Source organism: Echeneis naucrates, chromosome 20 (assembly GCF_900963305.1).
Source record: "Echeneis naucrates chromosome 20, fEcheNa1.1, whole genome shotgun sequence".
Classification (NCBI taxonomy): domain Eukaryota; kingdom Metazoa; phylum Chordata; class Actinopteri; order Carangiformes; family Echeneidae; genus Echeneis; species Echeneis naucrates.
The window spans coordinates 7,714,322-7,732,596 of record NC_042530.1 but is presented as its reverse complement, the minus strand read 5'-3'; the positions used below and the strand labels follow the sequence as shown (position 1 = coordinate 7,732,596).

Genomic DNA, 18,275 nt, shown 5'->3' with positions numbered 1-18,275 from the left:
AATCTAGACAGTAATCTAGTGACTAGTAATAGTTCAGACAAAACATTTACATTACTCACTGCAAGAATATTTAAAAAGAAAACGGAAATTACATAATGTTCATAATTTCAGTTTCAGTGTTAAGGGAATGTGCAATGGCTTATGGCTAGCAGCTCAGTAAAACTTTAAATGAAAAAAATTATGGGTAATATTGCTATAACAGCAATTGGTAAGCATGCCCTAAAAGGAGTAAGAGTAAATGGGGGGTAATCCTAACCCCCAGATGTTACAAATTCCAATCAAATCTATTAGGTTACCACCAAACTATGACCGTATCACAATAATTTCTTCTTGTAATGTTGTGGCTTGTTTTATACATGACATCAAGCTGCTCTGAAAAATCTAACTGTCGAGGTCTTTTCCCCAGAAAAAAGTCCTTGCTCTGTTCCCAGGATTAGTGATAAACAGTAAATCATCCATAACTTTGTTAAGGATTAAAGGGCACTGCTGCAACAAGACCATGAAATTTGGCTCTGTTAATGAATACTGGCTCCTTACTTCCCAACTGCAGTTGGAAAGCACAGAAGACAGTTTGTGTTCTTTCTTTACTAGAAACTACAGCTTGAAATGGCAATTTAATAGTATAAGAGAGTTGGCTGCTCCACCAAGGAAAACAGGGCTGTAAAGACGGATCTTCTTCTATTCTGAGCTTTAACTGCATGTAGTAAAAATAATGAATATTAAACAGAACTTTTCTGTGGAAATGGAGAGGATGGACAACAGAGAAGTTAAGTGAGAGTAGAGTAGAGAGAGCAGAGGAGGTAACAGGAGTAGAAGAAGGTCTGGGAGTACAAAACTGAATTTCTCATTCAATTATAAACTACTTTCTAGATAAACAAAGATTCAAAGCCTAAAATCTATATTTCATCCTTTTGCATGTAGTGAAAAGGGGTATACAAGAGATAAGAGTTTCGGTCTCTTTACATAGCAAAACACCTCAACCTACATGAAGCGTTAAGAAGCAAGAAGTTATACTTTAATTTAAATACCTTTTCATCCTTAAATACATTTAATAATGAATAACATTAGTAACTATTAACTGTGTTATATTTTATCTTATGTTAGTGTATTAACTCTATGCTGCCTTCTCCAATTTACTAGAGCATTGTCGGGCTCTTTTTTAAGTTTCTTGAACTCTAGTTTATGTATGCAGATGGCACAAGTGACCAAAGTAGAGAGTTCAGCGTGAAACTTACTAAAACTACACAGCGTTGGATTTCCACCCTAACGTATGCTCAAACTAGCATAGACTGTAGTTGGTGCAACACACAGACCTAATGCATACCAATGCTGTTAACCCTATTTGCCTCAGGCCTTGGGCTCCAACATGGAGAGTATTGGTTATATTTATTGTTAGGCAAGCAGACATGACAGAAATAGGAAACCAGATCATTTTCCCATGAGGAAACAAAGAAACATGTTCTTGTGTAAAGAGGTTTTATATTGCTGCTGGTTTCCTTTGGCCAGACAGAGAGGATTTATTTTTGTGATTGCCATTGGCATGTTCTCATTCTCAAACTTGGGCCAGACGAAGTAATAAAGATATAGTTTTCATCCACCAACATCCGCATACGCAGACATCATTAGACTCCTGTTTGTCGTTTGAACTCATAATTTCCATCATTCTCTAACTCATTTAAGATTAGACTTCAATCTGTCGGGAAACTGGTAGCACCGTGTTGTCGCAAGAAAGCTGACAATGCTGCAAAACTGAAAAGATCATTAAATGAATCTTTTACTTGCCTGCATGATGAACTCCCGACGTCGGGGCATCCCCCTCTCTGACAGCAGCAGGTACTCGGGCTCCTTCTCTTTTTTGGCCTGTTGGATCTGGGCCAGGCGGCTGATTGGGTTCATGCCCTGGCCATAGTCTGGTCCTGTCTGGTAGAAAAATAGAGAAGCATGATTATAAGTTCCAACTATCATATTCATTTATTTTGCTTAAATATGATCAGCGGTTTGGTGATTTACCTGATAAGAGAAAATTAAAGGATATGATATCAGATTCAACAGATAGTTAAAAAGATAAATTTACTCGAGGGATAACACAGGAAATTAGTGGGTAAAAGAAATCTTGTAATATCAAATTTCACAGATTAGTTTGAATAAGTGAAAATGGTGCTGAATAATTCTGCTGTACGAGATGTTGTTATGATTGTATGGTGTGTGACTTTGTCTTGGATTACATGGCCGTTTGCAATCACAGAATGAAAACACAACTTGTGTTTACTCATTAACTCTTTCTGTGCCCAGCTGCTGTACCTTGAGGATGGTCTTGGTACGTTTCTTGTAGTGTGTCTTGGGTTTTTCCACAGTGGGGATGAAGGGCAGCTTCTTCAGGTCCTGCAGGATGGCCAGAGCAGCACGCTTCTTCGACAGCTTCTTGCTGTTGCCCTCGCCCTCTGCAGAGAACTCCCCTACAGTGACACGAGTGAGGAAGCTTTTCATGTGTGGGGGGCCGCTCTCCTTCAACACCTGGTGGCACAACGTTTAAGTGGATGACTTGGTCACAAAGTGTTTTTCAGAAAACAGACAAGAGACAAAGCAGAAAAGACAGAAGATTAATCTGAATATATCTGTGTGCAGTCCGCTCTGTAAGCAGCTACACCAGGTGGTCCAAAACATCTGCTCTCGATGGTCATAGTGCTACCCACCCATTATTCATATACAAGAAACACACACACACTGATGTACAAGCACACATATCAAGAGTAACATATTCCTAGATGACAGTCTCTAGTGATGAAGGCTCAGTTTCCTTCCTCTAGCCTCTAGTCACCTGGGAGACCTAAAACAAACACCGGCTGGCGTTAGGTCATGCTTCTGCAATCACATCCACTTCCTGTGAAGTCCGAGAACAGTGTGTAAATGTGTGTATGTGTGTGTAGCAGGTGGGGTTCTCCCCAGCCTTATTTAGAAAAACACACTGGCAGAAGAATTAGGTTTCACTCACTTACTGAGTCCAACAGTACATTTTCAGCAAATGTGGTCGCCTTTTCAATTTGCAGGTTGTTGACTCTCTCCCTCCCTCTCTCTCTCCAGCTATTGTCACTGTGTGGAAGTGTTTCTTTGGACATTCTCATACCCCCACCCTCTCCTGCTCTCCTTCATTTGAGCTCAATTATTGGTGTAGAAAGCACAAATTGTAGCAATCAGATGCAATCTAGAAACAGTTCATTTGAACCCAGTGACCGATAAAACAGATTAAAATGATAAGCAGAACCTTGAGCATTCCTCAAATTCTTCACACATCAACACAGACTAATAGCAGACCTTGGAGAGAACAAAGCCTTAAGTGTGCAAGCCCCTCCTTCCCCGCTATGTAACAGTACTTGCACAATTGACCAGCTAAAAGGACAAAGCAAGTTTGATGCACAGAATGTAAACAAAGGAAAGTCAAGCCTGATTTAGTATTCAATCTTTTCTGAAATGTATAAAACAACAGATCTATGCCAACTGGGCCAAACACACCACATCCTTGTAGTAATGTACAATGAAGTAGTCCATGTTATTTATTTATTTAACATAAATTTGTATTTCACCCTTAAATGCAAGTGGGTAACTACAAGACATTCTTGTAAACAATGCTGGCACTGGGCCTGAGTCTGCTGTCAATGTACCTGTTAGCCTGTCAGCATTCCTGCACAATGAGTTAGTATACAGTATGGAGGGAAGTGTGTTGCTTTGGAGCACTAGCTGTCTGAGCCAACAGCCAAACTCTCTTCTGCTCAGGGGATCTTCTCTGGTTTTGCTCATCACCAGAAAAAGGAAACACAACATGGCAGGCTCTCATGTATTACAGCATTGTGGGATCGGAAACAACCCATTTTAGTATTGTTTCAATTTTGTTAATGGTGCCGATAACAATACTTTACATCACTGGCCACAGGTTGATTGACGTTAGGTTAGAAGAGAAAATAAATATTAGCAACAAAACCTAAAGATTTGGATGGGACCATTCTGTGAAGATGAATCTTCTTTATTTTGCACTTATACTCAATTACTTGCCCAGATTTTCAGGCTCCTTTAAACATGTGTAACTGCTCAGTTTATGTGGTTGAGGAAGAGAATAGGTTGACCAAGACATAAACAACTTTGCACCAGAGGATGGATCTGCACAAAGGCTTATTTTCCATACACAAACACAAGCAAGTATCATTTCTTCAAGTTATGTGAACCAGGATGGGGTTGTTTGATGTTTGCTTTTCTTTTCTCATCATCCAAAACAGGCTGAGGACCTGCAATAATACCGCAGAATAAGTGATGGACTTCTGAACGCACAGTTTCAAAATTATTGTGTGGTGTCTAGTGTGATAACATGCAACACACCAACAAAAAGCAAGAACACAAACGTAGTCTATACCAATAAAATATATAGTCAACAAAGAGTATGAGACAAAGCCTGCATCTGTACACACGTCATACACTCTTGGCCCAGGATGGCGGCAGACGAGCTGCAGTCAGTCTCCTGGCAGACGACACGGGATCTGCGCCATGCCGATGGGATTTCAGCACTTTCTTTCATTTACACGCACACCCACACACACACACACACATACATGCAAACAAACACACAAACACAACTGTCTCCCACGTAATGACAAGGATCAGGTTGTGCACAGGAAACACTTTTTCAGTTCTCTTCTCTTCTTGTCTCCTCATCTCTTCTTTTTCAAACATGGGAGGCCTTCTCTTCAGCTTCTCATAGAGATATTAATACCCTGAGCAGTCTGAGGATATGTGCATGCGAGACCTCAGGTACTGTTGAAGAGGAGGCTATGGGAGCAGGGTAGGACAATGGTGGGGAATGGGAGAGGGAAGAAAGGTTCTTTTGTGATGAGTAGTGGATGGACAAGCCCTGAGGGAAGCTGCTTCTTGTAAGATGGGTGGTTCTTGGCCCGGACCCTCTTTTCTTGTGTCCTCTTTGGAAAAGGAGACTCGGATCCAACACACAAGCTGTGATTTATAGATTGGTTCCTCTTTGATGCTGACATCTGTTTGATATTGCCTGACGGGCGGATTAAATGAGCCAACTGCCTCTCAGGGTGGCGGCGACCCTCATCGTTGCAGAGGGATGGGAAAGCAGACACTTGCATGCAGTGACTCACGAGTAATTTCATGCCCCAGTGAGGGTAGGGATGAGATTATGTGAAAACATGGCTACGAACGGCATTCACATGAGAGATGACCATTATGGTTTTGTGCAAGGTCCATGAATGCATACTGTAACTATGCGTGTATGTCTGTGAGTTGAACAGTTTGACTTGGGGTTTGGAAGTGCACCGTTTCTTCTCAGAGCATCAAAGGAGACATCGTAAAGAGGATGTGACATGGCAGGAAAGGGGATGAGGCCAACCTTTCTCTAATGAATTATAATGTAATAGAACCAATGGGCAAAAAGAGACCTACAGAGACATGTAATTCATACTTGGTCTCGAGCCACAGCAGAGTGGCAGGGAAAGAGCGTATTGCACGCAACATGCTGATTGAGGATGAAAATGAATCTGCTGGAGAGCTATCAGCAGTATGAGGTGGACAGAAAGGTATGCTATGCCAGGAGAGATGATTGCATCCTGGCCTTCAGACAGCTGAGTTTGACATCGGACAGAAAAGCAAATGCAGTGTGACCGATAGCCAGAGATGGAGAACAAAATTAACATCTTCATGAATAACAGAAAGAAAAACAGTTTCCACTTTCTCTGTCTTTGTTAAGTCATGAAATCTAACTGCAGCGTGTAAACAAATCCAGAAAAACATTCCTGTCTCTGACAAAACTTGTGAAATAGGCAAAGACTATTAATTTAGATAGATGGTGAAAGAATAACAGTGAGTAGGGGGGGGGGGCTCTCAGCTTCCACTTTGGAAGGAGTGAAAATGAAAGTGGAGTAATTGCTGTCAGTGACAAAGATGTGACAGAAACTAAATCACATCAATCCAGATTTAGCTGGCTGAAATTATTTATGGCTGTTCCAGGAAGGATGCCCATGTCATGCTCTGATGAGCAAATGTGTTTTGAACAGAGAAAGGGGGGGGGGAGCACTGAATTGCTTTCCAGATATTTTTTCCAATGTTGTGTAAACTCTTATTAGCAAGAAAAATCAAAAGAGTCATCAGTGTCTCCCTCCCTTCCTTCCATCCCAGTCTACATTTCCTCTCACCCCCAATCCGCCTATGCCCCTAGCCTCAACACGCTACCGCCCTGTGTGTGTTTTTTGGGAAAGATGGTAAAAGAGGTGGAAGGGAGGGAGTCTGTGGAGGAAGGGAGGGGGCATGCAGAGTAAACTGAGCCTCCCTTGTTTTTGGCACCTTGCAGAGTGCAGAAAAGAGGGAGCGATGAGGGAGACAGTATTGGATGAGTCAGCTGAAATGTGGTGAAAGCCAAGGAGAACGAAACCAGCAGGTCATGCAAGGACACACCAGAAGTTCTTTGTGGATTTATAAAAGTTGGGGGCACTCTAATGGTTAGAAAAGCACTAGTAGGATTCCCTGTAACATCCAGAGGAATCTTACTTCATAAGGGTAAAATCCTGAGTAAGGCAGCTAACCCATACCTCATCCAGCTGGACATGCCAGTGGGAGATTGTAGCAGCACTGGGCAGTTCCCAGCTGAGTTTATCGAAGGACATGACCCCCTGCCAAAAGCTTTTCCCAGAGGCGGCTGTGAATAAGAATATGTTCTTATCACACAGACACCACAGTGACTGAACAAACAAGCCAACGCAGAGGTGGCTTAAGATTCATTTCCTCTGATGGTCACTGCATGTTAAAGTGACTGAGAATTTACTGACACGAAAAGGAAAATCTATTACCGTCATACAAGCACAAGGATTTCCCACAGCTGTTTATGGGAATGATGGGCTGTCTAAGAAGAAGTGATGACATCTATTCCTTAAGTTCTAAGAAATGTTTAGACAGCAAATAAGTTTCATCTGTTGGAATACACAAAACCTGGCATTCACATTACAAATGTACGGCAATAAACTGCAAAACTTCCAATCAGGACCTGCTGAGAGGGTTGCAGCTCAATCATTGCCAGCTGCAGGTGTGACAAATAGTCAAGCGCTGAACTGAGGTTATTTTACTCTGATCAGCTCCAGGAGGGACAACTTTACACCCTTATATATAATGCACTGATATTGAGATCATTTGATTTTTGATATTCAGCAGACATTTTTTTATCTAACATATACAGAGTTCTCCTTTGCGAGAGAGACTTCCGTGAAGACTGAGTGAAAATGCTTTAAAAGTCAGATTTTCTCAAGCTGTCAAGCAAAGAGAAGTTGGTTTACAGTAGCATCAACATTGTTCAAATTTACAGGTATACCAAATAATCACAATAAACACACATATTTTCCAATAAGTGCTGAAATTGAGCTACAAAGGGAGAAAATGTATATTGGTTCAAGTTTCTAACGAGAGGTTTTAACACTAACTTCTATTGAAAAATAGACTTTACATTAATGGGAATGTACAGGATGGCTACTAAATAGGTGAATAACTCTGCATTGGATGACTCACATCGATCGGCAATATCACTTACCAAGTCGAATCTAGTTCACTAGAAAACATACCAACATTCTACATTAGTGTGAATAAGACAAATTTATCACAAGGCTTAAAAAGGCAGAAATTCCCATGACCTCACTGATATAAACTAAGCAAAACTGGATAAGCATGTGATTAACGTACATCATGTTTCATAATTATTTGGGAGAAACTTATCACTGCAACTCCTTTGGCTTTTTATGTTATCTTTTCAAAGAGCAAATGAGTTGTTTAGTTTTTGTAATCCTTACCACCCTGTGACATTGCACAAACCCAGGGAATATATAATGACTCATCATACTGTACATCCCCACACTCCACGGTACTTATCTTCATTTCCCAAATTATACATGATTACTTCATGCAGAAGAAACATGAATTAGAATTCATGTAATACCAGTGATAATGGTTGCTTTAGCTTATTTATGTGGGAAAATGTAAATCCACTGTTGTCAATATATTATATGTTTCTCACCTCAAAGTTAACAGACAAGTTCCTCTTTAGGGCGATTTCATAGACCAAGCTGATCTCTGATTTGCTGGCATCAGTGCCTTCCTCAGTCTCCCCCTTCTCTTCTGCATTCTGAAAATCACATCAAAACATAACAAATCTATCAGAGATCAAAGTGAACGTCATGATCATTATTGCTCACTTGTGTTGCCTCTGGGTAATAGGTTCAGCAGACGCTCTCTGTAACACCCAATAAAGTCATAGAACTATTTCTCATTAGTAGATTTTCCATTTAACTACATTTTCAACTTGATGTTCCTTTCCCTCTGGCCTGAATGCAAGAAACACACACACTCACAGACAGAGAGAATTGTTGGGGTGTAAAAAAATCTTAATCATAAACTGTTGCCATAATTACAGATAAAATTTAGTCATGCAACATTGAAAGAATGAAGCAAAGTTTCAGCAGTTAGTAATTTTTGACTGATAAAATCTGTCTGGTGTGGTAAATGCAAATGATAGCGGGAACAGTTTCATTTAAATTCCTATTTGGAAGTATTAAGGTTTTCCAGTAAATGAGTAATACGTGGAAGGAAAGAGGGAGTTTGAGGAGAAAAAACTGTGGAGAATGTTGAACTTAGTATACGTCACATTAGTTATGTGAAAAAAGCTGAATTGAGGACATCAACTCTTTTGCAATGGCATTAATAAAATGTCTACAGGGCCTGTTCGTGACTGAGTGAGTGATTAAATTACATTATTGGTTGGCTCGATGTTGAGCTTTTCCTTTCAGCTGTTGCTTTTTAAAAATGATTCAGCACAAAAACATTTCCTATTACATCATGATAGTCTTTTGTTTCAAACTGTGCAATGATCACTACGAGTGATCACTGCACAGGTAAAAATAGCCAAAATACAGGTACAGCAACTGTGTGTTTAGGGATTTTGCCGATGGAACAGTAATAACATTTTAACAGTTCAAAGAAGCTTGGAAGTAACTGATAGTTATGTCGTCTTAATGGGTCACGTTTCAGTCACAATTTCAAACTTCTGTTGTTGGACAACAGACACATAAAAATATGTCGAGGAGAATGGGAGACTGGCTGTATTAAATTACTGCAGAGAGTAGGAGACACATAAACAGATGAAGGGCTGAAACCAGTGAGCACTAAGGAGAATTCAAATATGACCCAGTGAGGTCATAAATATGCTAATTAGCAAATTACATCATCTGACAACGTTTGGCGACTTCAAGCAGGCTCTGGATACGTTCCACCCAAAGTTCTTGTTTCCCAGTTTTAAGCACCATCTGTAATTACACACCCTGAACATAAACAATCCAGACATATATTCCTTTTGATTAATTTCAACAATAATGGGATATTATCTTTGGAGCTTTTAAAAAATTTTAAGCAATTAGCACGGCAATGAAAAAGAAAATCTGTGTTAAAAAAAAAAGAAAAAGAAAAAGAAAGGGCCACCATGGCCATAGTATAACAGCACATATCTAACTGAGACTTCTCAGTATTACACACCTGGATAGTGGCCGTCCGCCAACCTGCTGCAACAAGTAGCCTGTCTGTTTTCTGCTGAAGATTCCTATGTAGTATGGGACTGAACTGTATTCCTGACATGAGTGATAGTCCAGTCCTCTGCCTGCACAGGAGGGTCTCTTTTAGGGGTGGTCCACTAAATTTGAGAATGATTTTACATAAACTGTCTGTTCCAGATACTAGATTTATTATTTGTGGACATCAAGATCCACCTCACCCTGAAAACAGAAACTGGACAACAAGGATTTAGAAGGACAGGATTGTTAAAGTCGATGGGACCAACAGATTTTATTGGACTGAGCAAATATTTGTTGAATCCAGATAGACCTCACAACAATGCTATGTTAAAAATATTTGGTCTTTTTCTTTTCTTTTTTTTGATCCACAAACCTTCACACCCATAAATCTAGGAAGCAATTGTGGACTTGTTCCCTGATTACTCTCGTCTGAGCCTTCTGTCAGTTTAATACTTTTTGAATAAATTTTTACTAAGTTAATAGTAATATATATATATATTCTTTACTGTGTGCACCTGAAATTAAAGTATTGATAGACACAAACCACAGGAATAATCTCATCAGCCATGTGATGGGCTTTTCTGTCCCGATTGTCTATGGGAATATACAGAACTGTCTGGACCTTAATCTTTTCATGTCCAGCTCTTTGTCTGATTAAGTCTGAAAGGCTGTCGTCTTTCCCTTTGGGCTCATTCTCCCTTCTTCTTTTTCATTATGTGACCTGATACCTGTTGTATGATTCATACTGTGAGATCTCTTATATTTCACAGGCAACACTCACATGGTTTGATGTACCTACCGCACAGAGACGAAAGACTTCACACTGCTTCTTGTGTGTATTTGTGCACACAAGAGAAACCTGCCAGTGAGTTGGTCAAAATGGTCTACTTCCGTCCAATTATCATATATTCATGGTTTGCATTCTCCGCTGTTGTTCCCAGAATTCTTAATATATGTGTGTGTGCTTGTCTATATATGTATGATGAATAGTCTGATACTGTGACTCCTTTCTCAAGGCTGCAATATCACTAAGTGTCTGTATGCGTCTGTGGGAGTGTTTTCATATTGAAATTTGAATCACAAAGCAGATCAGTGACCTCATAACAAAGACAGAGTGAGCTCCAAATGGAAAGTCCTTGGCTAAGTACAAGCAAGCAAACAACCCAAATTCTGCTCAGAGAGGGTAACACTCTCCCTGGAGGACATGTTTGAATGAACAGTGATTGTGGGCGAACAGAGTGCTTCATAATCACGTCTGTGCTCAAAGGAAATCGATTTCATAATAGCAGAAAAGCCTTCTAGATCAAAGATTAAAGAGACTCCCAATGGACAGAACATCATTCACAGAAACAATTTTATTTTAAAGGGGGGAAAAAGTCTTTCTTCACATTGACCATGTTGTGTTTCTGTAACCTTGCTTTTAGAAGCGGCAAATTTTCCCTCCATAACGACCAATTAAACATAAACATTCACAATTTTTTCTCAAGGTAGGAAGTGCACTTATTTAAAATTACGTGTCATAATTTCAGTAGTATCTCCAGTATCTAAACTCACTCGATTTATGAGGTAGTCAGCAGTTTCCTTTTCTTTTCCTATATTGCCTGAAGCCCTGTAAAATTGGGAGGTATTTCTTTTGTGTTTCCTAGGGTTACATATTGTTGCTCTACCTGTGTGTAAACACTCTAATTAAAGGGTCACTGATATTTACCTGTGGTCTTCCTCAAAATAAAGGTTTGACAGCCCGTGGTGAAAAGGAACACTTTTAGCCGGAGGGTGTCCACGCATTTACACATGTAGGAGGCACACACTCACATGGAGACAGAATGACAGACATACACTGTAGACACAATGTGCCTCAATTTGTAAAACAAGACTCAGAAGCACTGGCAAACAAAGAGCTCATTTATGGAGACCGACGCCACAAGACAGAAAGTCAGGCAAGTAAGAGGAGCCAAAACGTTTTGAATAACCATCAGCAATGCCAGGCGTTGAGGATATGGGGTAATTTGATTTCCGGTGGGAGATGATAACAACAGTTAACAGCTATGCCTGTGGGGAAACTCTGGAAAGGTACAGTGACATTGGGAGTAGACTGAAAGAAAAAGGACAGGGGAAAAAGAGGACACATTATGTATCCCTGCCAGGTGAAGGCTAAAACTTTCAAGATTGAAAGGCTTAAATTATACATTAGAGTAATTAGAGATGAGGTGGATTTGGATTCAATCTGATCAAAGCTGGTTATGCATTCACTTAAGTAAGAGCAAAAAAAACTGCATAACACTCTGTGGAGCCTGTCCAGGAAGAGCACAAACACATCAGCTGGGCAAATAATTTCCATTATGTGGAAAGAAAGTTAGACAGGGTTAAATAGAGGGACATGGTTCTGCTGGGGAGAAAGCACATGCTGAAGGCTAACGGTTGGGATGATTGGCAGACAGTTTAAGTGGAGAGTGGAATGTGGATGAATGGCGTCCCATTAGGTTGGAATGGAACTGCTTTTTGTATGTTAATAAATATGTAATGTTGATATGTTAGCTACATAGGAGAGCTAAAATAATTAAATGATCACTAGATAAACACAAATGTCTTGGCTGATAAGTTATGTTATTATTTCAGCAACAGTTAAAATGCAATGTTTTCCAGTATAATCACTTAACATGATTGAGCAATGAGTATAATTTGGTAACACATAGCACCGCATGAAAGGCTGCATGGAGTGCCCAAAGGGAGTGTGACGCTGAATGTGAAAATCATGTGGATGAAGATGAGAGATAAGTTGTGAAAATATGGATTTATGCATCCGTAACCTTTAAATAAGAATAACGGTTATTAAAAGAAGAAAATACAGTTTAGATCCAGTTTATTGTCACTGCGTAGTACAAGAGATTATTTTTGATAGTTTAGCAATGTTTTCATAGTAATACAACAGTATTGAAAACAGCAGCTGCAAGTGTGTGTGTTTACCTGTGGTGGCCGTTCTGGAATAGGTTCATTGCGTAGGGCTTGCAGGGCCTTCATGGCAGCGTTGTGTCTTGCTGCTTGGCGGGTGCGTCCCTCACCGATAAACTCGTGACTCCCCACGGACAGCTGCACATAGAAGATCTTAGGAACAGGATAATGGTACCTGGAATGATCAGAATAACAGCTTTGAATGTTTATACTAAAAACGTCAACATCAAATCAGGAATAAAATTATATTATTGTTAACAGCCTTGAGTGAACATTTTCATAACACATAAAAAAAAAGAGAAGGAGAGCACGGAAAAGGAGGCTCCAGCATTGTGAGCCAAGTTATTAATTCACACCGTTTACAGCTTTCCCAAATTAAAGGCTCATCACTTCATCAGGGTCAATTACAACACAATTGCCTGTTGGCCAACCACTTGAGTAATGCCTCGCTATTGAATCTCAGCTTAGGGATGCCTAACAAAGCACAGGGACATATATATCCCCTCCTCTTTCTTCTTGCTTGGGACATAGATTTTCCTCTCTTTCTTTGGGTTGTGACAGAGCGGGACTGAGTTGTCGACAAAGAGATTTAGAGGTCTGCAAGTCCGCGTGTGTGATACCCCCTCCTGGGTCCGGGGGGGAATGGCTGAGAATGTCTGTAGGACTGCAGACAAGTAAAGAGAAATAGTGGGAAAGCTAGTAGAGAGAAATCCAAAGTTTTTCATATTCTTCTCCCTGTCCTCTTTCTTCCTTGACAGTATATGCTTCCATTCACAAGGACATACAACAATGTGTAATAGACACAAAATAAATAAGAGCAGTTATTCATGTTTGGCCCAGCTCTTGGCCTTTTAATAACAACATGAAGATCAGAAGTTAGTCAATATGGCAGATTTTGTTTCAAGATGTGCTTTAAAAAAAAAAAAAAAAAAAACTAAATAAGAAAAAGAGTTGTATTTATATCCCTTCTTCCTGTGTATACATACCTATTCATTTTCAGTCATACCACAACATCCCACTTGGCACAGCAGCAGCTATGAGAAGTGAGATGTAATACTTGATTGAATTTGTGTGGGAATTTGGGGAACTCGAGAAGCTTGAAAATGTTGAGTAGGAAAAACTGATTACACTGGAAACTTTCACACAAATGTTATCACAACCAAATGCACAAATGCACCATTAAATGAAAAGATGAAGTTGCAGCAACATTTTCAACAGCAGCCCAACAAGCACTTCTTAATTTGTATGAAAACTATAAGCCTTCACTTGTGTATACACAAAATATTTAACAACTAAGCTCATGTTATTCTTCTGTATCTCTGAAATGTACTAAAACAAAGAGTCTACCGACCTGCTAGTGGCCTTGTGAGGCTGTACATTGGTGCTTTAAATAATAAATTGCAATAAATAATTGCTTATGTCAGCATGCTAACATTTTCACAATACCTATATATCCATATAGCATACAGAAGGTATAATGTTTACCATCTTATGCATGTTATCATTTTCAATGCACTAAAAACAAAGATGTCATTTAGCTTGTACGAATATCATGAATAACCCCCCAAAAAAATTCAACCTTATGACGGGAAGGCAAAGTTATCGCAATTCTGAGAAGGATGCCACTGTGTGTACTTAACAGTGGTTGATGTATTCCATCCAATACCACAAACATCAGTGTTGTGGTAGTAGAAAGGTCACAGATGACCAAAGTCGTTAGTAAGCTTTTCATAATCATTGACTCATATTTACCAATTCAACTGGGAGACATTTTCCTGAAAGTAAATACAGGAGTGACACCAAAGACCTGATGATGGGAATGTATGAAAAGTCTGGAGATCAGCAAAGTCGATAGAGTTCATCTTTAAAGCACCCTGCAGCAAATGTCCCAACACATCACAAAATAACTACACAATAGCTATGAAGACATCTCATTAAAAAAAAAAAAATGTCAGGATAGTGGTGGTGCTAAACTTTGACTATTGTGTAACAGACATAGGTTTAAGGCTGCTTTGGAAAATGTCAGTGTCAGCCAATGTCACCACAGGTTAAAACGTAGTTAAGAATTTATTATAACCTGGAACTTCATTTTATAGTGTTGGACATCATTCCTAATAATACGACTTCATGCAAACTTCCACATATGCCAATATGCCTCATGTAAATATCCATCACACTTTACAGAGCAAAATCTTTAGTTTCAGATTTACAGCAAGGTAAGTTGCAGATAATGATGTTCCCAGATATCAGCCAATACTTTGGTGAGTTAAGTGTTACAATAAGTGACAGAAACTGACATTATTGAAAGAAATGTGTTAACATAAACTGCAACTTTCCTTGAACTTGACAAAGCTCTCCTCTGGCTAATTGTCAAAATATCTGGCATTTTTCCATTGAAGGACAGAAAATACTGTCTCTCCTCGCTGACAGTAACTCTTAGAAGGTAAAACTTCATATTGTGTCATTCCTCTGAATGAACTTCCCATCTTCTCACTGTCATCATCTCTTCCCCCAATCTCCTATCCCACAGACCAAACCATGAGTCAGCATTTTACTCCAAGAATTACAGCAGGTCTTTCTCCAGCTCACAGCCCTCCTCTCATCCGTCTGCTCTCGGCTCCTCCTAGCCACGGGAGCCTTCCCTGGGCGGGGGCCTGCCTGGCCCTCGCACGTCAAGTGTGGCCCCAGGGTCTCAGAGGACATGCCAAGTGCAACATGGGCTCTGGCCAACAGCATTGAGATGGGAGCAGCTGGGGCTGGAGCACTGAGTACAGGTGCAGAGAGGAGGAGAGAGACGGATAAGAAAGAGGGAGAGAGAGAGAGAGGAGGCAGACGTAAGTGGAGAGAAAGAGGGACGGAAAGAAAGAGAGAAGAGAGAGGGACATGGAGGGAAGCCTGTGGGAGACCCTACTCCACAACGTGGGAAAGTAGTGGCTTACACACAAGCAAGTCAGCCAAGAACAGGCGAGCGCACGCACACACACCAAAAATCAAGCAGACAGTCAAGGCAGGAAAATCATGTCAGTCCACTGTGGCCAGTACATGCTGGCTGGATCTGCCCTATTTGTGTTATCAGCTATTATTGTTGTTATTATTACTACAGAGAGGGAACTGAACCAGGACACCTGTAGGGTGGGTCTACGGCATGCTGAAAGGAAAAGAAAATAATAATAAGAAAACCCACCGCTGTGTTTCGGTGATGACGTGTGTGTGTGTGTGTGTGTGTGTGTGTGCAAATGTGTGTCTCTGGTATCACGAAGGGATAAGGGACTGAGTTAGGGAGAGAAAAACTACCTGATCCTGCAACTCAATCAAATGATAACTCACCACCATTAAGCAGTGAGTAATGAATTCGACTTTGTAGCCCCGCAGCTCTCTTTAATGTGGGATACTTGAGGTTAAGGTTGCCATTTCATCATAATCATTCAAAGACTGATTCATGAACACACACAGAGATAGACACATCCAAAGATCCAGACGTCTTCAAGGCCACACACAGGGTTGCTGGCAAAGTGGAGATATGGTATTGCAATTACCACCATAAATGACAGGGTGACATTTCACATGGAAACTGCTTTCTGCTGGGGCATGGAAAACTGTTTTTTTTTTCTCTAAATGGCTGTGAAGGAAAGACAAATGTTTTTGTTGCACTTGGCACATCATGTAGGTAATGCAAACATTTTTATCAATATAAGGCCAAAAACACAAATTAAAACCCTAGTCCTGTAGCTGTGTACGTCAGTTTTTTTTGTTTTTTTTTTCCAATGCAAGTATAGGGGAAATGTTAAAAACCTGCAGTTACTGTGGTACAGTAATGGAACAATTGAAGTCTGACAAAATACTTAAATAAAACTGAATCATGGGTATTCTTCATCTTCTTTTAAGCCAGTGCTGAAATTGGATAGAAATAAAGTTTGCATAGTTCTATTTAACAAAAAATAAAAATATGTGGTCTGTAATTAAACACATGCAATTGTTGGCCGGTTACAGATGGCCGTGGACAAGAAGCCATGAAAATTTCAACAGCTTCAGCTGGCAAACCAGTGGAGACTGCAGCAATCAAAACCAAATGCAGCACTTCCTTGAAGTCATAAAACTGCCATTTCGCCGACAAAAACAGATCAAACTCAATCTTGTTTAGGATATAATGCCACACTTAATCATCCCAGTCAGCCTTGGTTGTTATTAGAAACCTCAGAGGATGTCACCTATACCACCCATTCATCATTAAATATTAAATAGGATACTCATTAGGCTACAAAAGACTGTTGATACTGGCAGCAGTTTTGGCATTAAGGTGCTTACACACTGCAACAAGTTCACTGCCTGTTGCTCTGTGCAAAATGACTCTAATAAATCCTTGGGGGCAATCAGTGCAAGACTGTATATTAATTTTAAGGCACATCAGGTGGTGCAATGAATGCCTGGTGAATGCGGTGTTGCTGCATTAAGTGAAAGAAAAATAAAACATCCAACCACAAACGTGGCATCCACTGGCACCATTCATCTGGACCTCAGTGACTTGAAAATGGGGCTTGGAAGCACTGAAAAAAGTCCAAAGTAGAGGAAAAAGGAAAACTGAAAGAAAAGCCAACAGCAGGTGAAAGACAAGTATGAGGTATGTGTGTTTTGTTAGTAGTACTTGAATTAGTTGTTTGGGGTTGGTTTACAACAGCCCACAGTAGGATCTGTGAACCCTACTTCTGTCCACAACCAAGGCCACCACCTCTCTCGCACAGTTGTCAACACAGTTATCAGAGTAGTCTATGAACTTCCAGAGGATGAATGTGTCACTGCCTCCACTAAGGGATTTATATTTCATCCACGGCTGTTTGCCTGTCAGTAGGATTATACAAAAAGCACTGAAGTGCTTTGCACCAAACTTGGTCTATGACACACAGACACAAAAACACAGACAAATAATAAACAATGAGGGAATGTGCAAGCCCACTTTCAATATCACTGAATTTGACTACAATCATCCATTGGTCTCACATGCAAACAGAAATAGCTGTATGCATTAAACCTTATTTATATATACACACGCAACTGACTTGGAGCCCTGAGCAAAAAAAAGTGACAAAAATCTGTAAGGGAAAAAAAACCAAAACAAAAACACAAACAAATAAAAATAAAGACAACCCCCCCCCCCCAAAAAAAAAAAAAAAAACAAAAGGGAAAAAAAAAAAAACAGGAACTTGGACAGACTCACTCTTCCACCAGCTGCGTTTTCTTCCAATCTCCTGCCAGATCTTTACTTGTTTTCTCTCCCTCCCAACCTCCATACTTCATTCCCTGTGTGCATCTTTGATCGCTTTCCTTCTTTTCTGCCTCACACAGTTCCTAATGTAGTGATATATAATGGTGTGAGAAAACACCCCATTTAGTCAAGTAAACATACTCCCCCACCTCCTCCCACTGTGAAGGATTTTGCAGGGTGAATTTGAGGCTTCTTGGACAATATCTGTGGTTGAATTCAGAAAGGAGAGGCAATTTCAAGTCATGTTATAGGAATGGTTTTCAAATTAAATCATTTCTTGAGCCATAATTGTGCATAAAACAATATTTTTGTGGCCCCTGTCCATGATGCACAGAAAAAAGTTAAGGTAGTTTAAATCCCCAAATGTCTTTCTCTGTTACATACTTGCTTGTGCAGTTATAGAGGAAAACACAAAGTGTAAACAGTGAGCTGAGGGAAAAAACGTTGGTTCTCCTTGTGAA

The 18,275-nt window shown here is 40.0% G+C and overlaps 1 protein-coding gene across 2 annotated transcripts in view; it reads right to left on the bottom strand.

Moving 5' to 3' along the window:
• The window catches only part of stau2 (staufen double-stranded RNA binding protein 2), a 74,380-nt gene that overhangs the window by 43,569 nt on the left and 12,536 nt on the right, over positions 1-18,275 (bottom strand). For both annotated transcript variants that reach the window (XM_029528741.1, XM_029528742.1), the window contains exons 6-9: positions 12,570-12,729; positions 8,060-8,167; positions 2,302-2,514; positions 1,783-1,920 (exon numbers count right to left, since the gene is read on the bottom strand). In XM_029528741.1, the coding sequence (XP_029384601.1) occupies positions 1,783-1,920; positions 2,302-2,514; positions 8,060-8,167; positions 12,570-12,729 (619 nt within the window). The remainder of the gene's footprint in view (positions 1-1,782; positions 1,921-2,301; positions 2,515-8,059; positions 8,168-12,569; positions 12,730-18,275) is intronic.